The sequence below is a fragment of the Budorcas taxicolor genome, chromosome 4, assembly GCF_023091745.1.
Source record: "Budorcas taxicolor isolate Tak-1 chromosome 4, Takin1.1, whole genome shotgun sequence".
In the NCBI taxonomy this organism is placed as follows: domain Eukaryota; kingdom Metazoa; phylum Chordata; class Mammalia; order Artiodactyla; family Bovidae; genus Budorcas; species Budorcas taxicolor.
In genome coordinates, this window is record NC_068913.1 from 115,554,653 (window position 1) to 115,578,497 (window position 23,845).

At 45.3% G+C, this 23,845-nt stretch overlaps 1 protein-coding gene across 2 annotated transcripts in view; it reads left to right on the plus strand.

The window, feature by feature from the left end:
- The first annotated feature begins 5,022 nt into the window (after positions 1–5,022).
- NUB1 (negative regulator of ubiquitin like proteins 1) overlaps positions 5,023–23,845 on the plus strand; it is a 35,007-nt gene continuing 16,184 nt past the window's right edge. The window contains exons 1-8 of one of the 2 annotated variants that reach the window (XM_052638345.1): positions 5,023–5,093; positions 8,716–8,833; positions 15,843–16,010; positions 17,704–17,762; positions 18,723–18,793; positions 21,463–21,645; positions 21,837–21,925; positions 23,149–23,255. In XM_052638345.1, coding sequence (XP_052494305.1) covers positions 5,023–5,093; positions 8,716–8,833; positions 15,843–16,010; positions 17,704–17,762; positions 18,723–18,793; positions 21,463–21,645; positions 21,837–21,925; positions 23,149–23,255 — 866 coding nt within the window. The other variant, XM_052638346.1, reaches the window with a different exon arrangement.

Here is a 23,845-nt window from a genome sequence, read left to right on the forward strand (position 1 = left end):
CCTGGTCTCTTTGACCATTTCATAACTACCTTGGAAATTGAAACTACTAACCTAATTTGCTGAATCATAAACTTTCAAGGGACTTGTGATCTATGCTGTTACTATGCACTTTGACTTAGATCCCAAGCTTAGATTGAGTCAGGAAGTGCCTGCTGCTGCTGCTGCTGCTGCTGCTGCTGCTGCTGCTGCTGCTGCTGCTGCTAAGTCCGCTGCAGTTGTGTCTGACTCTGTGCAACCCCATAGACAGCACCCCACCAGGCTCCCCCGTCCCTGGGATCCTCCAGGCAAGGACACTGGAGTGGGTTGCCATTTCCTTCTCCAATGCATGAAAGTGAAAATTGAAAGTGAAGTCACTCAGTCATGTCCGACTCTTAGCAACCCCAGGGACTGCAGCCTACCAGGCTCCTCTGTCCATGGGATTTTCCAGGCAAGAGTATTGGAGTAGGGTGCCATTGCCTTTTCTTCAGGAAGTGCCTTAGCCTAGTTGAGATTTACAACAGGAGCACATTTGGAAGCTAGGTGGAGCTCTAGCTCCAAGATCATCTTTCAGGCTAAAAGTTACTCAGATTGGAAGTACAGCAGGTTTCTTCCTTTGGTAACACTAGCTCTTAGTGGACCAGAGAAGGCTCTCCAGTGGCTTTTGTCTCAACTCCTTAGATATTCTTTCTGTTGAATCTGTGGGAATGAACTGGAAGGACTGGCCCTAATAACTTGAAGACAAAAATCACTTTTTCCTCACTGGCTGGGCCTTCACCATCTCTTTTGCTATCACTTATACAGGTGTGGTGATGCTCGGAAGGGACATCTTGGTTTTATGTTGGCCCCCTTATGATTTACCAGTCTTATTGTGGTCAGGAATAGACTGAGGACCATGCACAGGAATCCAGGAGATGAATGTTTCTCCTGGCAGTCTTAGCTTGGGAAGCATTCTGGAAGGTTACTCTGATTGCACCCTGGGTGACATCAGAGGCAGGCAAAGGTTTTAATGGTGAGGAATTGGACATCAACCTGGGATACCATCAAGTCTATCCCTGATGGATCTCCATCCCACCTCGGTGGTAGAATAGGGAGGGATGATGATGGGACAGCTGCGCTGGTAAGGGACAGGTTAGCTCTGGCCAGGGAAGGACGCTTAGGTGGAAGACCTGTCTCCACCCCCATCTAGAGCAGGGAGGGATGCTTCTGGTGGAAAAGGGCAAAGGCACTGGATGCTGCTTTTTTCTCTCTTACAGATGGGAGTTATCAATTTCAGCCTTACTCCTTTGAACTGTATCCTGAAAACCTGGGATAGATTCAATCCCCAGAGCTTAAAGAAGACATGCTGATCTTCCTATGTGATACTGCATGATTGTGGTATTCACTGGAGGATGGCAAACAGTGGCTGGTTGGAGGGTCTTTTAACTATAACACTGTTTTACACTTTCTAATAGGACCTGAGATCCACCTTCCCAGCCCATGTTTCCTGAGCATCAGGGTAACTCTCTTATAGGACCTCTCCATACCTTTTTACAGCTTCTATCATTTCTAAGGATGAAGGAAATTATGTATTCCCAATAAGATGGGAACAAAGCTCCCTGTCCACCTGCTTCTTTTCTCTGCTCCTTCCACTTTCTTCTCATCCAGCCAAGATGATGAATAAAAAGACCACATCTCCAAACAGCAGTGAAACTGAAAACCTGCAAGACCAAAGTGTGAATCATCACTCAAATTCCCCCCAAATTTTAGTTTATAACCACTCAGAAATTTCCATTTATAAATAGAAAAAATCAAGAATGAAGTTATTTTCTTTTAAAATATATCTTCCCATCTATGAAAAAATTAGTTAAGTACATAATTTAACCCAATGCATGTGTATTGTTCTGATCCGAACAACTATAAATAAAGCTGAACTGCCCAAACTTCCTGTTTGGTGGTTTTTTTTTTTTTTTTTGGTTTTTCTAGGAAGAACTGATAACATTTAGTGTTAAATCTCATGGTCATACAAAGAATGTTTAAGGATTTTCTGGTTTTATTCTATCAGAAGTAAGACCAGTTATGCAGTAGTCCCCTGATTCTTCATTACCACAAAACGCATACACAATTTAAGAAGAATTCTTCATCTCAAGAAATTGCAGTTGAAGTCACTAAATGTCAGTATGAGGAATAACAGAAAGGAGGCAGATTAGTAAAGAATAGTCACAACAAGAAAAGTTGAATTATTGGGTCAAAGAGAATACGCATTTTAGTTTTGACAGATATGCTATGTGTGTGCTCTATGCTTAGTCATGTCCAACTCTTGTGATCCCATGGACTGTAGCCCGCCAGGCTCCTCTGTCCATGGGATTTTCCAGGCAAGAATACTGGAGTGGGTTGCCATTTCCTCCTCCAGGGGATCTTCCCCAATACAGGAATCAAATCTGTGTCTCTTGCCTTGGTAGACAGATTCTTTACCATCTGAGCCACAGTCTCAGCTAATTGCCCTCTTAAGAGTTGTAGCAACATAACCTTCCACAAGGAAGGTATGAAGATTGCTGTTTCTACACAGCCTTGTCATCATAGCATGTTATCCATCTTTTTCAGTCTGAGAGGTAAAAAGTGAAATTTTGGTATAGTTTCTAAAATTGTATTTCTTCTTTAAATTTTTGGCTGCACTGGTTTTTCGTTGCTGCATGTGGGCTTAGTTCCTCCATGTCATGTGGGATCTTAGCTCCCTGATCAGTGATCAACCCACATTCCCTGCACTGAAAGGCAAGTTCTTAACCACTGGACCACAAAGGAAGTCCCTGGGTGTAGTTTTAATTTATATTTAGTGTCTCATCATGAATGAGATGAGTAATTTTTTGCATATTTACAAAGCACTTCTATTTCCTTTTCAGTGAATCATATTTTAGTAGCTTTTGGCCAGTTTTCTGCTTTGGTCTTTTTCTTATCAAATTGTGAGAGTTCTTCAAGTATGGTTTTGAAATGGAAGGCAACATTTCCCCCCATTTTGCTGTTTGTCTTTTGCCTTAACTAAGAAATCGATTTGGCCCACGGTGAAGAACTTTAATTTCAAAGATTTCTAAGTGTTCCTGTACTCAAAGGAGGCTGTAGAGCCACAAGACTCTTATTCAGAAAGACACCGAAATCAGCCAGCTTCCTAAGAAGCACTGCTAGGCCAGTGGACAACATCTGCAGGTCACAGGAGGAAAAAAGGGGGACCAGAAGTTGCTCTGTGGTGTGGGCAGAGTCCTCCCCGTGGGGTCAGGAAAACGGCACACAGGGCCTCTTTGGGAACATGTTGTTCAGTCGCTCAGTCGTGTCCGACTCTTTGTGACCCCATGGACCGCAGCATGCCAGGCTTCCCTGTCCATCATCAACTCCTGAAGTTTGCTCAAACTCACGTCCATGGAGTGGGTGATGCCACCCAATCATTTTATCCTCTGTTGCCCTTTTCTCCTCCTGCCAGCATCAGGGTCTTCTCCAATGAGTTGGCTCTTCCCATCAGGTGGCCAAAGTATTGGAACTTCAGCTTCAGCATCAGTCCTTCCATTGAATATTCAGGACTGATTTCCTCTAGGATGGACTGGTTTGATCTCCTTGCACACATTTCTCTCCCCTAAAATGGACTTAGGCACACATCCCACCCAAGGCTTCATCCCCCAGGGGCAGAAGGGCACCAGGAGGAGGGGTCGTGCTTCCCTCTCCTTGTGGAGGGTGTCAGAGAGTTTGCAAAGCCCCTTTCAGACAGTCTGCAGCTCCTGGAGTGATTCTAGACACAACACTTTGTTTCAGGGAACGTTTGTGCAGGGGCAAAGGGGAGGGTGGGGCACTGATATTATCTTCCCAGGTGAGGTGGAGGCTGGGCAGCTTGCCTAGATCCCCAGGGCTGAAGCCAGTTGCCACATGCAGGGCCCAGGACAGTGCTAGAGAAGGTCCCAGGATGAGCCTTGGATTTGGTTAATGTGCTGCCCAAGCGAGCTGGGGCCTTGGGTTTGGAATGGAAGAACCAACAGTCTCATCCGAGCGAGAAGTTTCTGGGCTCTGCCGTGGGCTCTATCTTGCCTTTCCATTCTTCGGTTCGGTCCTACCGAAGGCGGATCTAACCATCTCTGGAAGCTATGCTATGACCTGTGCTCAACCAGCGGGCTTTGAGCTCCATTAGTTCCAGACAAGCCTGTCTTATGTCCTCACCTAGACACAGGACACAGGAGTCAGGCCAGGGGCTTAGATGACCGAGTACAGGGGTGGGCAGAGCGCTTCGGGAGCAGGCGGATTCCCAGAGGTCCTGTCAGCAATAGCATGTGGAGACAGGGTCAGCAGGGCCAGCAAAACCAGCAGAGAAGTACGAGGGCAAGGGGCCGGGAAGTTCACCAAAGCGGAGGCCTGGGCCGAGTGATGCACGCAGGGATGAAAAGCTGGACTTTTAGAGAAGTCATCACGTTAGACCCAGTCCGGGGGTGGGATGGGGGTTGGGGGGCGGGGGCGGATCCAGCTGCAGTAAGTCCAGACTTTCCCGCCGTGGGGGGAGAAGGGGCTTGCTCCAAGGTGCTCTGGCCTCTTTCGAGGATTCTGGAGGAACGAAGCCAAGCTCAATTTCCTCAGAAGTCAGGTAAACTGGGCTGGGCCAGCGGCCCCGCCCAACACCGCCTTGGTCCTCAGGGGCGGTCCCCAGGGTTGCGGGCTGAGTCTTCCCGCCAGCCCCGCCCCCGACCCCCGGCAAGTCCCCCGGGCGGTCAGCGCCCAGGCTCCTTCTCGCTCTCCTCTCTGCCCCGCCCACATCCGATCGCCCCAGGCTCTAGCCACGCCCCTTTCCCAGCCCCGCCCCATCCTTGCCCCGCCCTTCCGCCTCGCCCCCCCTCGCCCCGCCCCTCACCCCAGCTGCGCCCCATCCGCGTCCAGCTCTCCCGCCTTAGCCCCGCCCACAGCCTACCCACAACCCCGCCCGGCCCCCCCTTAGCCCCGCCCATACCCCTGCTTCTCGGCCGCGCGGGGACGGGGCGGGGCGGCCCGGCGGCGGCGGCGGCGGCCTCGGCGGCGGGGGCGGGGCCGGCCTCACCCGGAATGAAAATAAACGGCGGTCGCAGCCGCATCCGGGCACTCGGCGGGTCGCGGCTGGCGCAGCTGTGGCGCAGGTGAGGAGATGGCGGCCGAGCGTCCGGTCCTTGACCCGGGTGTCAGCCGCGCCGCCCGGCGCCCCAGTTCCCCCCGGGCGTGACCCCGACGCCGACCCCGCCCGGGCAGCGGCGGGAGGTGGGCGCCCTGCGCGGAGACTCGGCCGGGACCGGGGGCGGCGGGTCGGGGCTTCTGGACGCACCGGGCCCTTCGCCCGGCCCTGGGTTTGCTCTGGACTGACGCGGGTGGTGGGTATTTAAAACGAGAGATTGAAATGTTTTTGGAGGGAAGCAGAGAAACATATGTATATGTTAAAATTACTCACTGGCCATACAAAAAGCTTGAGTCGTAACATTGTTACGCCATTTGGGATTTATTTGCAATCAAAGACAGATTTTCTTTCCTGTTTAATGAGAAAACGCGGTTTAAATCAGATTCTGTATGTTTCTCAACGTCTTCCCACACTCTTATTTTTTAATAGAAGATTCTTGTAATAGTCTAAGAGAAAAAGTACTGTATTTTGAATAAGTATATGTGTGTTTGTATATGTTTGAAAACCTTTGGATAAAGGCAGCGTAGATCGATTTATTTAAAAAATGAAAGCGAAATGTTACAGGAATGATTTATACCCTTTCACTTTCGGTTTACAGCATGGGTATTAATGAATTTCTGCTTTTTGACGGGGACTGTGACACGGAACATTGTGTAGCAAGCCTGAAACTTTCAGTTTTCCAATTAACGTTGAAAACTGATTTATTAAACCATTTCCCTTTTGATTTGAGTTAAAATACATATCCTCGTTTTTTTCTGTTGCCCATGAGTGAAGTTTTGTAAGTTTTAAGACAATGGTTTAATCTTTTTTTCAAACATTAAGTGGTGAACTAGAGACCCTCCTTGTTGTGTATTTGCTGGTGGGCGGAGTGTGGACGAGGAGAAGGCAATGGCACCCCACTCCAGTACGCTTGCCTGGAAAATCCCATGGATGGAGAAGCCTGGTAGGCTGCAGTCCATGGGGTTGCTAAGAGTCGGACACGACTGAGCGACTTCACTTTCACTTTTCACTTTCCTGCATTGGAGAAGGAAATGGCAACCCACTCCAGTATTCTCGCCTGGAGAATCCTAGGGATGGCAGAGCCTGGTGGGCTGCGGTCTATGGAGTCGCACAGAGTCGGACACGACTGAAGTGACTTAGCAGCAGCAGCAGCAGCAGCAGCGGGAGTGTGGACCACACACTAGGTTTAGGAAATCCTTTGAGACTTCCGCTTGGTATTTACTTGGATTACAGAGGGCTGTGCGTTCAGCCTTCTAAAATGGCTTGGCTTCCGTGAATGGCCCTTGAAATGGTTACCACCCGCTCACAAGTGATACTTAATTGGGAATTTCTGAACATCTGTGAGCAGGGCTTCCCCTGTGGCTCTGTGGTAAAGAATCCGCCTGCCGGTGCAGGAGACGCAGGAGATGTGGGTTTGATCCCTGGGTCAGAAACATCCCTTGGAGGAGGAAATGGCAACCCATTCCAGAATTCCTGCCCGGAAAATTACATGGACAGAGGGGCCTGGCAGACTACAGTCCAATTTTATGTGTGAGAAGCAGTTTATTAGTGCTTGAAAATCTGGGGTTCTTTCTTAGGTCACCTGGATGCATACATCCCCCTCTTTGATGTGTTTTCCCCTTTTTCGCTTCTCCCCCCTATCCTGATTACCCTCTTTCTTGCCCCCAAATTGATATAAAGTGGATTTGAACTTTCTTTTTAAAGTACTTGCTTACGGAATACACTTAAGTTGTCAAACTTGATTTAGAAATCAGGTGAATTGAGTTTTGAGGAGTGTGGAATACAGGCCCTGAATAGGAAAAAGAAAGTTGCTCATCTAGGTTATATTAAGTCTTACCTACTTTTTCACTCTCTGGAACATGTCTCCGTCCTTCAGGGGCTAATAACCTTTGATTTTGCTCACTGCTCATCTGACTTGGCTGCACTGCCCCATCAGCTGTTTCACTCTCTGGCAGCCTCACCCACCTTTGAGATGCTAGTGCTAGTGAAGGAGGCGTGAAAGACTCCACTGCTGTGTGAGCGCAGGACAGAGAAGCAGCAGGGACTTTGTAGAGACGGTAGAATGCAGTGATCCAGTGTTGCGGGCACAAGTCCCAGGACTAGTTATGGCGCTGCCTAATCTTTCATCCTTGAGTGAGTCCTTTTACAGACTTGGGCTGTGGCTTTTCATGTGTAAGATGATGACCTGGCGAGTATTGATTTGAATAGGACGAGTAGATCTGCTTTTATGCTTCTATCAGAAAATATCACGCAGAACTTCTCTAGCACTGTAAACACTAAAGTTTTGACTTAATTCTCTTATTTTTAAAAAATATTTGTTTATTTTGGTGGGCCCAGGCCTTAGTTGTGGCATCCAGAGACTTTGTGTGGCATGTGGGCTCTGGTTCCCTGACCAGGGATGGAACCCAGCCCCCCTGCATTGGAAGCACAGAGTCATAACTCTGGACCACCAGAAAAATCCCTAAATTTTCAATTTAAAATTTCAGATATAGAAAATGTATATTATTGATAGTTCATGGTTCAAGCTAGCTCTTCTTTATATTTACCTGCCAGGGTGATTGCTCTTTTGTGTTAAAATAGCCAACATACAGAGCCACTGTATTTTGGTAAATTCTTTACCACAGAGCCACTGTGTTGAGTTGTTTAAGTTTGCTGCTTTAAGGATCTATCTTTCTTATTTTATCTTTCCTCTTAGAGAGTGATAGCAGGTTAAGAAATAAAACAGGCTTCCCTGGTGGCTCAGTGGTAAAGGATCCGCCTGCCAATGCAGGAGATGTGGGTTCAATCCCTGGGTCAAGAAGATTCCCCTGGAGAAGGCAATGGCAGCCCACTCCAGTGTTCTTGCCTGGGAAATCCCATGGACAGAGGAGCCTGGTGGGCTATAGTCCATGGGGTCGCAAAGGATTTGGAGATGACAGCTATCTAAAGGGCTTCCCTTGTATAGCTCACTCGGTAAAGAATCTGCATGCAGTGCAGGAGACCTACGTTCGATCCCCGGGCTGGGGAGATCCCCTGGAGAAGGTAATGGCAACCCACCCCAGTATCGTTGCCTGGAAAATCTCATGGACCGAGGAGCCTGGTGGGCTGGAGTCCACGGGGTCGCAGAGAGTCAGGCACGACTGAGCGACTAACACACTTAACACTTAGCTATCCAAAACACACAACACACCCAAGAAATAGAAAAATTACTTACTACATATTAGCAACTTTGAAACATGTATTCTTATGTAACATATATAATTGGATATATGATACATATTTCAGTCTGTGTGTAATATACTTATCTTTTAGAGAATTTTGCTGCTACTGCTGCTGCTGCTGCTAAGTTGCTTCAGTCATGTTCGACTCTGTACGACCCCATAGATTGCAGCCTACCAGGCTCCTCCGTCCATGGGATTTTCCAGGCAAGAGTACTGGAGTGGGGTGCCATTAGAGAAGTTTGCAGCTAGTTAAAACCTAGTCTAAAGTACTTTAAACTGGACAGGGAGGAATGGAGGAGACCTCTTGCTTACCCAACAGTGTATTGGGTAACTTATAGACATTGTGAAATGTAGTGCAGAGTATCATTGATGTACTGTTTTGCTTTCAAGGATGGCACAAAAGAAATATCTCCAATCAAAATTGACCCAATTTTTAAGGGAAGACAAAATCCAACTTTGGAAGCCTCCATATACAGATGAAAATAAAGAAGTTGGCTTGGCATTGAAGGTATTTCTCTTTTAAGATGTTGTTAATTAGCAGTGTTGTAAGTCTCCTTGGTAAGTAAGATTCTGAAGTCACCAGAAATTGCCAGGCACAAACAGGTAGGCTTTCGGCATAACCAGGTGATAAACAGGCTCCCATGTTTTACTAGCAGTTGTCAAGCTTAATTTTGTTTAAGAAGATTTTATTTATATGAGAATGTTTATCTGATGGTTTTGGCGTGTGCCGTTTCTAGTGCTTCACAGTGTTACCTAAGATGGTTAACTGGGTGTTTGTGCTGGTGGGGCAGCGCCAGAGGCAGAAGGTTCGGGTGCAGCGTGTTCCGGGCTGGTGTTCGGGCCATTCTCTGCCCTCCTGGTTAGTGTGCTCAGCTGCAGAACACTGTTCCCCTCCCTAGCTTTGTTTACGCTATTGGCTATCTGTTCATTTTTCCAAAATACATTTTCCTAATAATTGTACCTCAGGTTTTTATGGTCTCATCAAAAATGGCCTCACTTTTCCTAAGTGAAATTTCTAGAAACTGAGGTTGGCTTGCCTTTCTAAGCTGAGGAACATCATAATAACTCCTGAGCGAAATCTCACTATGTTGGAATGCCCTAGAACATACTCCTCTTGTTCTCTCAGTCTGAGTGTATTTTGGTAAACAGTGTAACCTCTGTCAGGGAGTAAGGGTTGTCACGAGGGCATCGCATTGTCCTGTTCTGTGACACAGTGATGCGCGTGGGAGGTGACCACTGTGTCAGGGTCTTGGAGTTCTCTCTCTCCTTTTCCTAACAGGACTCCCTTTTTTTTTTTTTTTTCTTTTCAGTTTTTGCAGACCTTTTCTTCTGAATTTGCTTGTTACAATCTCTTGGCTTGGGAACTAGGTGGGGCTGTGACTTCTGTCCCCAGCTCCTGGCACAGAGCTCCTAACACCCTTGGAATTCCCGAGTGGTGAGGCTGATAAAAGGGGCAAGAGAATAAGGGAAACCATCAGCTGCTGCTGCAGTATGCTAATTTAGAAACAGCAGTGGTTTGGTACCGGGAGAGTCACTGTGGACGTAGCGAGAAGTGATTGGACTCTGGATATATTTCCAAGTAGAGCCAGCAGGTTTTGCAGGCTTGCTCAAACTCATGTCCATCAAGTCAGTGATTCCATCCAACCATCTCATTCTCTGTTGTTCCCTTCTCCTCCTGCCTTCAATCTTTCCCAGCATCAGGGTCTTTTCCAATGAGTCAACTCTTTGAATAAGGTGGCCAGAGTATTGGAGTTTCAGCTTCAGCATCAGTTCTTCCAATGTATATTCGGGACTGATTTCCTTTAGGATTGACTGATTGGATCTCCTTGCAGTCCAAGGGACTCTCGAGAGTCTTCTCCAACACCACAGTTCAAAAGCATTAATTCTTCAGCACTCAGCTTTCTTTCCAGCTCTCACATCCATACACAACTATTGGAAAAACCATAGCTTTGACTAGACGGGAACTTTGTTGGCAAAGTAATGTCTTTGCTTTTTAATATGCTGTCTAGGTTGGTCATAAGTTTTCTTCCAAGGAGTAAGCATCTTTTAATTTCATAGCTGCAGTCACCATCTACAATGATTTTGGAGCCCAAAACAATAAAGTCTGTCACTGTTTCCATTGTTTTCCCATCTATTTGCCATGAAGTCATGAGACCAGATGTCATGATCTTAGTTTTATGAATGTTGAGTTTTAAGCCAACTTTTTCACTCTCCTCTTTCACTTTCATCAAGAGGCTCTTTAGTTTTTCTTCTATTTCTGCCATAATGGTGGTGTCATCTGCATGTCTGAGGTTATTGATATTTCTCCCAGCAGTCTTGATTCCAGCTTGTGCTTCATCTAGCCTGGTACTTTGCATGATATACTTTGCATACAAGTTAAATAAACAGTGTGACAATATACAGCCTTGATGTACTCCTTTCCCAGTTTGGAACCAGTCTGTTGTTCCATGTCCAGTTCTAACTGTTGCTTCTTGACCTGCATACAGATTTCTCAGGAGTCAGGTAAGGTGGTCTGGTATTCCCATCTCTTAAGAATTTTCCATAGTTTGTTGTGATCCACACAGTCAAAGGCTTTGGCATAGTCAATAAAACAGAAGTAGATGTTTTTCTGGAGAAAGCAATGGCACCCTACTCCAGTACTCTTGCCTGGAAAATCCCATGGACGGAGGAGCCTGGTGGGCTGCAGTCCATGGGGTCGCTAGAGTGGGACACGACTAAGTGACTTCACTTTCATGCACTGGAGAAGGAAATGGCAACCCACTCCAGTGTTCTTGCCTGGAGAATCACAGGGACGGGGGAGCCTGGTGGCTTGCCGTCTATGGGGTCACACAGAGTCGGACACGACTGAAGTGACTTAGCAGCAGCAGCAGCAGATGTTTTTCTGGAACTCTCTGCTTTTTGGATGATCCAACAGATGTTGGCAATTTGATCTCTGGTTCCTCTGGCTTTTCTAAATCCAGAGAACATCTGTAAGTTCTCGGTTCACGTACTGCTGAAGCCTGGCTTGGAGAATTTTGAGCGTTACTTTGCTAGTATGTGAGATGAGTGCAATTGTGTCATAGTTTGAACATTCTTTGGCATTGCCTTTCTTTGGAATTAGAATGAAAGCTGACCTTTTCCAGTCCTGTGGCCACTGCTGAGTTTTCCAAATTTGCTGGCATATTGAGTGCAGCACTTTAACAGCATAATCTTTTAGGATTTGAAATAAATCAACTGAAATTCTGTCACCTCCACTAGCTTTGTTCGTAGTGATGCTTCCTAAGGTCCACTTGACTTCACATTCCAGGATGTCTGGCTCTAGGTGAGTGATCACACCATCGTGGTTATCCAGGTCATGAAGATAATTTTTGTATAGTTCTGTGTATTCTTACCATCTCTTCTTAATATCTTCTGCTTCTGTTAGGTCCATACCATTTCTGTCCTTTATTGTGCCCATCTTCGCATGAAATGTTCGCTTGGTATCTTTAAGTTTCTTGAAAGTGAAAGTGAAGTCGCTCAGTGGAGTCTGACTCTTTGCAACCCCATGGACTGTAGCCTACCACACTCCTCCGTCCATGGGATTTTCCCAGGCAAGAGTACTGGAGTGGGTTGCCATTTCCTTCTCCAGAGGATCTTCCCGACCCAGGGGTTAAACCTGGGTCTCCCAGGTTGTAGGCAGACGCTTTACTGTCTGAGCCACCAGGGAAGTAATATTTTTTGATGAGATGTCTATCCCATTCTATTGTTTTCCACTATTTCTTTGCATTGATCACTGAGGAAGGCTTTCTTATCTCTCCTAGCTATTCTTTAGAACTCTGCATTCAAATGGGTATATCTTCCCTTTTCTCCTTTGCTTTTCGCTTCTCTTGTTTTCACAGCTATTTGTAAGGCCTCCTCAGACAACCATTTTGCTTTTTTGCATTTGTTTTTCTTGGGGATGGTCTTGATCACTGCCTACTGTCAGGCACTCTGTCTGTCAGATCTAATCCCTTGAATCTGTTTGTCACTTCCACTGTATAACTGTAAGGGATTTGATTTAGGTCATACCTGAGTAGTCTAGCGGTTTTCCCTACTTTCTTCAATTTCAGTCTGAATTTGGCAATAAGGAGTTCATGATCTGAGCCACAGTCAGCTCCTGGTCTTGTTTTTGCTGACTTTATAGAGCTTCTCCATCTTTGGCTTCAAAGAATATAATCAATCTGATCTTGGTGTTGACCATCTGGTGATGTCCATGTGGAGAGTCTTCTCTTGTGTTGTTGGAAGAGGGTGTTTGCTATGACCAGTGCGTTCTCTTGGCAAAACTCTGGTTAGCCTTTGCCCTGCTTCATTCTGTACTCCAAGGCCAAATTTGCCTGTTAACCCCAGGTATCTCTTGACTTCCTGTTTTTGCATTCCAGTCCCCTATAATGAAAAGGACATCTTTTTTGGGTGTTAGTTCTAAAAGGTCTTGTAGGTCTTCATAGAACTGTTCAACTTCAGCTTCTTCAGCATTACTGGTTGGGGCATAGACTTGGATTAGTGTGATATTGAATGGTTTGCCTTGGAAATGAACAGAGATCATTCTGTTTTTGAGATGGCATACAGTTACTGCATTTCGGACTCTTTTGTTGACTGTGAGGGCTACTCCATTTTTTCTAAGGGATTCTTGCCCACAGTAGTAGATATAATGGTCATCTGAGTTAAATTCACCTATTCCCGTCCATCTTAGTTCACTGATTCCTAAAATGTCAACTTTCACTCTTGTCATCTCCTGTTTGACCACTTCCAATTTACCTTGATTCGTGGACCTAACATTCCAGGTTCCTATGCACTATTGCTCTTTGCAGCATCGGACTTTACTTCCATCACCAGACCAAGTGCTTAGTTTGGGGCCAGACAAGTCTGAGAGTTCAAGGTCGAGGTCTCAGCCAGAGATATTCTGGAGAGAGTTGGTGGTGTATAGGTGTGGCTTGAAGCAGTGAGCCTGGCTGACATTACTAACCAAACAAGTAGAGGAAGGAAAGGTGTCTGAAGGCTGAGTCCTGGGTCACTTCGGTGTTTAGAGTTTGGAGAGATGACAGGAGCCAGGCAGAAGGGGCGGCGAAGGAGCAGTCGAGGTGGAAGGAAGGAGGAGAGGGTGTAGAAACCAAGTGAGGAGGCTGGAGAGTCCACTGTGTCCACGGCTGCTGCTAGGTCAATTTCAGGTAATTGAGGAAGGGGCTTGGTGGGGTGGAGACACTGAGCGATTTTGACAAGAACTTCAGAATGTCTGTGTGGAAGCCGACTGGCAGAGAGGAGAGATTTAGGGGGGTTGGAGCTGTTGAATGTTGATTGCTCCTGTTCAGTTTTTTTATTTTCTAATTTACAAAAGGATTCACTGAAGGATTCCTTTAAATTTGCCTTTCCTCTTGTATAAATATCTTTAACAGACCCTGACCACTTAAAGGCTGAGGGGTAAGGGGATGCTGACATGTGGGAGCCCGTGCACTGAAGACAGCTCATAACTGAAAGCGAAACCTGTTTTATTAGGGCGGTAACCAGCATCCTCGAGAAGGCCCTCTGTCCCACGGGAAAATTACCCCTGTTGAGTCAGGCAAGCATAGGTACCCTGGTGACCCGGCCTGTGCTCTCCTGCCCAGAGGGAACTCCCTGGTTGCTTAGCTGGGCTCCGACCAGAGGAGGGAGCCTGGGCTCTGAGGTCAAGGTGTGCAGGCGCAACTCTGCCGCTGCCTGTGGGCCTCAGCGAGTTGCGGGAGATCTCTGGTCCCACTCTCATCACTTACGAAATGGGGGCCGTGGTACCTCCATGATCCAGTTGCTCTGAGTGTCTGAGAGAATATGTGTCCAGCACCTGGCTGATGTTTATTAGATGTAAGTACTGATGTTAATGGGCTTCCCTGGTATCTCAGCTGGCATAAAATCTGCCTGTAGTGCAGGAGACCTTGATTCCATCCCTGGGTTGGGAAGAAGATCCCCTGGAGGAGGATACCACTCGAGTGTTTTTGCCTGGAGAATCGCTATGGACAGAGGAGCCTGGCAGGCTACAGTCCATGGGGTCACAAAGAGTCAGACATGACTGAGCGACTAAGCATAGCACAAAGGTGATGGGGACTTTCAGAACAGGGCTGCTTGCCTACAAGACCAAACTTTGATTAGAAGCATGGAACTTTCAGTCCCACCCTCCTCCAGCCTCTGGGGAGGCCAGAGGGCAGAGGAGATCACACTGGTCAGCAGTGGTCAGTGATTCACTCAATCATGTCCATATAATGGAGCCTCCGTAAAAACCCTTAAATGACAGATTGCGGGAGCTTCCAGATGGGCAGACACGTCTGTTGGCCAGAGAGGAGCACACCCACAGGGAGCAAAGTCCTCTGGTCCTGTACTCTGCACCCTTCCAGGCTCTGCCATGCCTGCATCTCCATCTGGGTGTTCATTCGTTCTCATTATAATAAATTTTAAAAACAAGGGGAGCATTTTTCCGAGTTCTGTGGTGTTTGTTCTAGCAAATTGCCAAACCTGAAGGGGCAGGGCTTGTAGGAACCGTCAACTGTGTAGCCCAATCAGACAGAAGTGTGGGTAACCTGGGGACCTGCTTACCTGCTGCCTGAAATGAGGGCAGACCTGTTTGATTGAGCCCTTAGCCTCTGGCGTCTGCTTCTGATTCACTAACTCCATCCTTCGTGACAGAGTTGAATTGAATTGTAGGATATCCAGTTGGTGTCAGAATTGATTGGTGTCAAAAGGGGTAAAAAAAACCTTCACAAGGTAATTATATTTATGTTTTCTAGAGAATTATAGAAAGTTTTTTTGAAGTATTTTTATTGAAAAGGCTACTGTGTTTTCCAGGGATTAAAAACAATGTATAGTTTGGTTTGTTGAAAAAAGCTAAAAAAAAAAAAAAAAGCTGTATGTATATAATTAACTACAAAAATGATAGAGTGTGTTTTCAAAAATACATTATACATATCACCAATATTGGTGTTTTCTTCAGTCATTTCCTATGTGATTGTTTATTTAAAGTGTGTATTATAAATAGGTTTATATTAATTTTTTAAAAAGATATTCTGATCTGCTTTGTAACTTTTATATATCAAGAACATCTCCCTTATTAGAAATACATACTTAGACCATCATCTAACCTGAGTTGTTCTCACAAATTAGAAAAGTTAGAAGCTTTTCTGTTTTCTTGTTTCTTGCCCACACTCTGCAGTGGTGAATAGTTGAGTATTCTTTAAGGTAGTTTTGTGTTGATGTATACTGCAGTCACATGAGTTGCAGCCTACCTTTCTTTTCCCCCAGCATAATCCCAACTAGTCTCACTTTATCTAGGGAGTCCGTTTTCCTACCCTTCGTTTTTATTTTTTCCTGGATCCTCTTAGCTCTGTGCCTCTCAAGATGTCAAGCCACTGTCTAGATTTCACTGTAATGGGGTGAACGCTGCCCGTCAGTTCTTTTGCCTTATATTCTTGTGTGCACTGATGTGTATTTTACTTTTTTTGAGTTAGTACTATATTGATCTGTGGAGTTTTTGTTTTTTGTTTTTCAATTATTCTTCATAGGACCTTGCTAAGAAGTACTCTAACAAGCTAGAATGTTGTGAAAATGAAGTAGAAAAGGTAATGGAAGAAATACGTTGCAAAGCGGTCGAGCGTGGCACAGGAAACGAGCACTACAGAACAACAGGAATTGCCACCATTGAAGTCTTTCTGCCTCCGCGGTTAAGAAAGGTGAGTAGGTCCCCAGACTTAGCTGGCTATGCATGCTCAGTCACCTTGGCGACGCGATTGAAGAAATAGTGAGTTCTTTCTTTTTGAAGTTGCAGTCCAAAGATAAAATTCTTTTAAGTTATTTTACATATTGAACGTTAATAAACCTAAAAGTTAATTTTATGGATTCTTAAAACTGGAACATCTAAAAGGTAGTGTGGGCTCCAGGCATTACAGAGCTGTGCACCACATTCTTGCCTTTTCTAGGCTTTAAACAAACGTTTAGCAAAAATGGGGAATAAAAGATTACTTCAGGTTTTCTGAAACTGTAGGCAGTAAGACACATCACACAGGATTTCATCTTTCTTTCTCTGCTGGTGGAGCCAGAGCACAGTCGGCTGAGTGCTCAGGCAGGCACTCAGGAGTGTCCCGGGCACGTCCTCAGGAGTTGAAGTCCTGAAGTGTCACGGAGGCAGGGCGCCCAGAGGGGGCTGCCCCGTAGGACTGATCAGGGTTCATTATTCTCAGAAGAAATGAAAATAAGTGTGTATCAGAATTACCCTGTGACCCAGCTGTTTTACTTCAAGAGAAGTGAAAACTGTACAAAAACTGTACCAGAGCACTCGCAGCTGTGTTCACAGTGGCCTAAAGGTGGAAACAGCCCTAATGCCTGCTGGTGGACAAACGGGGTGCACCCATAAAGTGAGTTATCCAGCCATGAAAGGAGCGAAGCGCCACTCAAAAGCGCCGTGAAAGAAGCCAGACACAAAAGACCACATACTGTGTAGTTCCACTTCTATGAAACATCTAGAATGGGCAGATCCATAGAGAAAGAACATATATTCATAGCTGTCTGGGGTGGGAAGCGGGAGGGATTAGGAGGATAGGGCATGTTTGGTGAGGAGGTGGCAAAAATGCTCTGAAATTTTATTATGGTAACAGTCGTACAACTCTGTAAACATACCAGAAATCTCGACTCTTATACTTTAAACAGGGAACTTTAAGATATGCAAGTTACATCCCTATAAAGCTGTTAAAAATTTATAGGAAGAATCAAGAACTTGATGAGAAAAAGGATGTTATATATGTATCTGCCTCAGAATACCAGTTCATGAGTTTAAAAGGCAGTATGTATATACAGACTCCTCTCTGTGGGGTCACACAGAGTCGGACACAACTGAAGTGACTTAGCAGCAGCTACTAGTACCAAGTACCTGGGAAAGCAGACCACTGATCAGAAAGCTGATTGGTGAGTGTGGAATCCGAGCAGATGATCTGCACGGTCTCGTCCTTGGTGGCCCTAGTGAGTCCATATTTCCTTCTGAAGCTCCGTCATGGGGGAAGGGGAGGTGCCGAAAGCTGTCCTGCCGCTCCCTTCTCTGTGGCTGCGGAGGGTGCTTACTGAGGTGGTCCTGGCGCCGAGGTTGTGGGTGGGTCCTCGTGGAGCAGAACAGGACCTGCCCCACCCCCAGCAGACCTCCCCCCAGAGGCGGAAGCCCGGCCTGTGAGAAACACTGCTGCCCCTGCAAGGACTTCTGGGTCACGAGCAGGTTTTGTTCAGTAGCTTCCTGCCTGGCACGTGTCCTTTTAGTCCTTAACCAGAGAGACCTGGGTGTTTTTACATCGTCTGATATTAACTTGTCTGGTTTTATAGGCAGAGTAACAGTTCCCAAAAGTGTCAAGTTCAAGTGCATTTTGTCTTATTTTTATACAGGATAGGAAAAACTTGTTGGAGACCCGCCTGCACATCACTGGCAGAGAACTGAGGTCTAAGTAAGTATCTGTGTGCCTGTGGCCCAGGGGCGCTCAGCTCCCTTACACCCACTTGTTTGGTCTCGTCTCCCAGTGGAGGGGAAACTGAGGCTTTGAGACTAAAGGGCTTGTTCAGGCTAACACTGGCATTTAAGGGCAAAGCCAGGACTTTTACCAGTCTCCTTTACTTCCCAGTGTGACTTGAGAGCAGGTGGGAACCCTGGATGCGTGTACTTGGTCCATGTTTGAATCAGTAAGTGATAGAAATAGGAGGCAGCCTGATACTGGCCGAATCATTAGTTTTGAATTTTATGCCTTAATGCATCAATGGCTTGCTGTGATGTTCAGTGAAGTAGTTTGACCAGTCTCAGGCTGTTGGCCCATCTGTAAAAAGAAAAAAAATACCGGCCCGTCACATTCTAGTGAGAATCTGACTTTTGAGACCTGGTCAGTTGTTTGATCTCCTTGAACATTTCTCAGTGGTAAGTGTTTTGATTGCCTCCAGGGCTAGGTAGTCTGTGTTTCCCCAGCTGATTTTCCTCATTTTCTTCTTTGGCCTGCATCAGGGCCGTTAGGGCTGGGTTCAGGAAGTCTCGTGCACTCAGCACAGTGAGCGGTGTATGAACAACTGCCCTGTTAGGGGCTCCTGCAGGGAGACCACAGGAGGTGTCGGGGATGGGTATTCTCCTCTCCTGCAGCTAGGGCCCTCCTGTTCAAACGGATACACAGCACCAGTGGTCTGTGCTTCACGAGGAACCAAGCAGTAAAACAGATGGTTTACAAAAGGACATGGTCTCTGACACAATTTCAAATAGCCATCTAGTAAGCTCGCTCTATCTGAAGTAATGTTTGTGCATCAGCAATTTGGCATACTGGGTGTTTCTGAGAAGAATATCTAAAATAGCTGTCATGGTAAAAATCTGTTTAGTGGATAATACATAACAAATTGGGTTATCTATAATTCTCTGGTTTATTTTACAGAATAGCAGAAACCTTTGGATTTCAAGAAAACTACATCAAAATTGTCATAAATAAGAAACAACTTCAACTAGGTATGTTACAGCACAGTATGCAGAATTTTAAAAATCAAGTTACTAGAGAAATACTGACTTTGTATCTTTTTCCCCCTCACTCTTCCTCTATTCAAAAATTTGGGGTGGCTTCGTTGTGTATATAATGTAAAGCGAGTTATTTTAGAGTTTGATGCTCAGTGGAGGTCTGGTGGGATGCTGCAGGACGGAAGTCTGGGTGTGCTGCGAGGGAGACGGCACTCCCGCTCCATCTGAGTGAGCACGGCAGGAGCTGCGGCGGGGAGCACCCTGCAGAGAGCCTCCGGCAGAGCTCTGTCGTGTGAGCTTGAGGGATTGGAGCGGTCTGGCGTATCTTTGAGTGTGGACGATGAGGAGAGACTAGTGCTTCTTCAGGATGGAGGAGCAGGCAGAGGCCACGTGGTAAAGGTAATAGTGGTGGTTTTAACCAAGGGTGATTTTGCCATGCAGGGGACATTTGGCAATGTCTGGAGACAGGTGGCACTAGTGGTAAAGAATCTGCCTGCCAGTGCCAATGCAGGAGATGTCAGAGACACAGGTTTGATTTCTGAGTCAGGAAGATCCATGGAGAAGGAAATGGCAGCCCGCTCCAGTACTCTTCCTGGAGAATTCCATGGACAAAGGAACCTGGTGGGCTACTGTCCATGGGGTCACAAAGAGTCGGACAGGACTGAAGCAACTTAGCACACATGCTTAGAGACATTTTTGGTTGTCATGACTTGGTAGCAGGGGGCCAGAGGAGGCTGTGCTCCTAACAGTTATTAACAGTTATTAACTGGAAGAGACCAGGGATGGTGCTGAACATCAAGGCGCACAAGAGCTCCTATCCAGGGACTTCCCTAGTGGTCCAGTGGCTAAGACGCTGTGCTTCCCATCCAGGGGCCTGAGTTCAGTCCCTGATGGGGGAACTAGATCCCACATACCACAACTGAGAGTTCATATGCTGCAGCTAAGACCCGGCACAGCTAATAAACAAATAAAAATAAGTATTAAAAGACTTATCCAGCTCACAATACCAGTAGTACGGCTGAGAAAGCCTGAGTTCGAATATCATTCATATTAGTGTTTCCCTCTAGGGAGGGGGAAAGCCACTGATGCTGGGGAGTGACCCACAATTATATTTGTGTTTCAGAGCTCACTTTGGCTGCAGTAGGGCAGTGGATGTGAAGGGGACATGAATGGACAGGGGAGCCCAATTAGCTTCTGGAGCAGTTCAGGCGGGTGCTGTGTCTGTTTGGTTTCCAGTAGGTTCCTGTGGCCTCCAGAGAGAGGTCCACATCCAGCCTGGCTGGAGTGCGGCCTTCCCAGCCCAGCCCTGGTCTTTCTTTCCAGCATTCCTGCCAGCCATTCCTGTGGCCTGCTTTAGAGATCATTTCACTGGCATCTCGTCTCTGTGTGTGTTCTGTTTGTGGTATCCTTCGTTGTGCAGAAGTCTTTGATTCTGATGTTATCAAATCCATCAGTTTTTCACCTTATTGTTAATGTTTTAAGAAGTTCTTTCCCCAACCGCAGGACCACATGGATAGTCTTCTACAATTTCTTACATGAAGTCTATCTATTCAGAGTTCCCCTCTATATGTAAAAGCTAGGTTCCAGCTTGATTTTGCTCCTGGTATCTCCTACTATATGTCTTCAGTAAACACGCTTATTTTCTGGTGTCCTCTGATTAGGGCTGTGTTTCTGTACTTCCTGTTCTTTTCATATACCTGTGAGTTTGTTCCTGAGCCAGAACCATAGAGTTGTTTGTGTGTTTTTAATTATTGTGGCTTTGTTGTAGTTTTAAAATCTCGTAAGATGAGTATCCCTCATGGCTCTTCTTTATCAAGGTAACTTGGCCACTGATGGATCTTTATTTTTCAGTATAAATGTTAGAATGGTTGTTGAGTTTTTAAATACGTATATGTACGTATATGAAGGTGTGTTCAATGAGAGTTTTCCAGAAATGTTCAAATTTATGTTTGTAGTTCATAATATTATTTCGTTATAATGTTTGTGATCTGTATTTACTCTTTTTCATTTTATTTGCATTTTGACTTTGTTTTTGTTAGGTTTGTATGTTTGATTAGTTTTTTTCATAGAGCCAGCTTTTGGTTTGTTAATATTCTCTTTCATTCTGTTTCATTGACTTTTCACCTCTGTCTTTACTCCTTTCTTGTGTCTGAGAACATGGACAATAAGTGGTTTTTTTGGGGCCGTGGGGTTAAGAAGGGATGGAACCCACGGTATTTGTTTTTACCACTTCAGTAAATCCCCTCTCCCAGTGTGCTCCTGCCCTCTGGCTCCTGGTCCATGGCTGAGAACTGGATTATGTCTCTAGCTGGAGGAAGGAGAATTCACCTGCAGGACTTCATCATTTTCCTCTTATGTTGCCTAGCAGAGTGCTCTCTCTAGAGTAGATTCTTAGACAGTGATTGCTTTGGTTTGATTTTAGGATGAGAATAAAGAATATTGAAAAGGATTAATATAGTCAGCTCATTTCACTGACTGATTTTAACCCATGCTTAACAGTTAATGCAGTTAAACAACCAGATTTAAACACATTCTTAGCAATTGTGGCATGGTGGTTTGCAAGGGCTAATGCAGGCTGAAGAATTCCATGTGACAGAGAAGATGTCCTGTTACCCAGTGCATTTAATGACTCTCTGTATAACATGTGTTTCTGATTGTGACAGGGGAAACACTTAAGGAGCAGGGAGTGACCCACAATGTGAAAGCTATGGTTCTGGAACTAAAACAGTCTGAAGAAGACGTGAGAAAAACCTTCCAGGTTGAAGAAGAAAAGCAAAATGAAGCCAAACTAGAAGAAAAAAGAATTCAGAGGACTAAGAGAGGACTGGAGATCCTTGCGGAGAGAGGTACACAGAGCTTCAGACTTTTCTGCTCAAGTCCTCAAAGGGGGCGGTGAGAATGGGCTGGGCTCGGGGGTGGAGAGTTGAGGGTATCACATTTCTCATTGGCCTTTCTTTCCCAACAGTCTCACATATTTTATGTCCCCATCACTGCTTTTTAACCTTGAACTAATGGAGTTCCTCTTGGGTTTTTGCAGCTGAGATGGTGGATCCGGAAGCCACACCATACTTAGACATAGCTAACCAGACAGGCAGATCAATCAGAATCCCTCCGTCAGAGAGAAAGGTAAGTTCTATAAGAAACGTGTGGCTTGCTCTTTGATTTGCTGTCAGAACAGAAGTGGATTCTACTTATTTTGTCTTGGAATGTTACATAAAGGACTAGGAACAGCCTTCTGTCTCCAGTTGATAAACGGAGAATGTAACCTACAATGCGCATCTCGTCTGGCTGGCCTGCCTGGAGAGTTCAGTGCAGAATGGCAGGGCCTCCCTGTCCTGGAGCGGTGGCTTCCTGTGGCAGCGCTTGTCTCGGTGTAGTTTTCTTTCCTCGAGGCCACGTGCCCTAGGGGATGGATCAGAATGGGGGCCAAGAAAAGCTGACAGCTGGTTCTTCCGCCTCTTCCCTCTGGCCCTGCAGCCCCACTCTCTAATTGGAGTAAGGGGACATGGCTTTACCTTTGAGCGTATCCAAGGGGGTCTTTCTAGCCGCATCTGCAACTTGGCCCTTGAGATCAGTCTCTGAGCTGGAATCCAGTAGCTTCTTACATGAAAAGCTTTAGTGGCTATGGGTCATGTTGATTTTAATTTTTCGATCTTTAAAGGACATTTTTGAGTAGTTTTCACTATATGGGTTACATTGTTTAAAGTTAAATTTTAATAAGAGAACTTTGTAACCGTCACTGAGTTCATTTTTTTATGGTAATTATTTTCTCACTGCAAGTATTATATCCTCATATTAAATGATAATATTTAGATCTTTGTGGAAAACCTTTACAATATTTATATAAGAATTCAAATCTAAAAATATTAATGAACTTTAAAGAAATTTGGATCGTCTTACAAAAATTGTTTCAGAAATGCTACAGTTGACAGATTCTTCAGAGAAAAACCCAGTTAAGAATAGAAAGTGAAATGAATGAATGAATGTTCTTTCTAAAAAGGATACAGTCATTACTGGCTTTTTAAAAATATGTTTAGTCTTATGGATACTAGAAATAGACCCAGATCAGCAGATACTAAAATAAATTGATAGAAACAAAGGGACAGGCACATTAAATGTCCCTCAAAGGGACAGACTCACTAAATGGAGTTCTTGTTTCAGTGTTTAAATGAGATGAAGCTTTAATTCTGTTTTCCTTAATTTTGACTTTTAGATTCAGTTGTGGTCTTGGGTTTTTTTGTTTGTTTGTTTTCATGTTCTTTGATTTCTTTAGACTTAATATGCTTTTAATATAATTTGTTTTATTGTAGTTTAAAGTGATGTTTTTTTAAATCCTTATTTTTCCCCAGGCCCTTATGTTAGCTATGGGATATCATGAGAAGGGCAGAGCTTTCCTGAAAAGAAAAGAATATGGAATAGCCTTGCCATGTCTGTTGGATGCTGACAAATATTTCTGGTAGGCACTTTTGTCCTTGGTGGATGCCAGTTTGGAGGAGGGTGGCAGTTATGCACAGCACCTTCCCCACCCCTGTGCACCCCAGACTTCAGGCTTCCCCCAAGATGGTCAGTGTAAAAGAATAGTTACGATGTAGACTGACTGGTGAACTCTTTCTCCCCATTGTATTTCTAATTGATCGCTAAAGCATTTTATAAACTTATGTACTAATTTTTTTTACAACAAGCACGTAGGATTTCATGTCTGTTTCTTATTATGCGTTGCCCGCCTGAGCTACAGCTGACTCTACAGTCCCTGTCAGCTTTTCGCCTGATGGTTTTGGTATTCACGTTGCTGATCATTCTCCAAATCCATTGTTTCATAGGGGCTCAGAACAGTGATAGCTCATTATTTTTTCTGCGTGTATTGCTGGAATTCATTTGAAAAATACTTTTCCTCATCAGTCACTGGGTTCTCCTGAGGTACAGTTTGTACAGAAAGACAGAACAAAATGCTTGGTTTCTCCTTATTTTCTTGTTTTCAGAATAAATGAGTGGCTTCCCTAGCATCTTCTAAAGATGACATCACTGGTGAGGCTTCCCTGCCTTTTT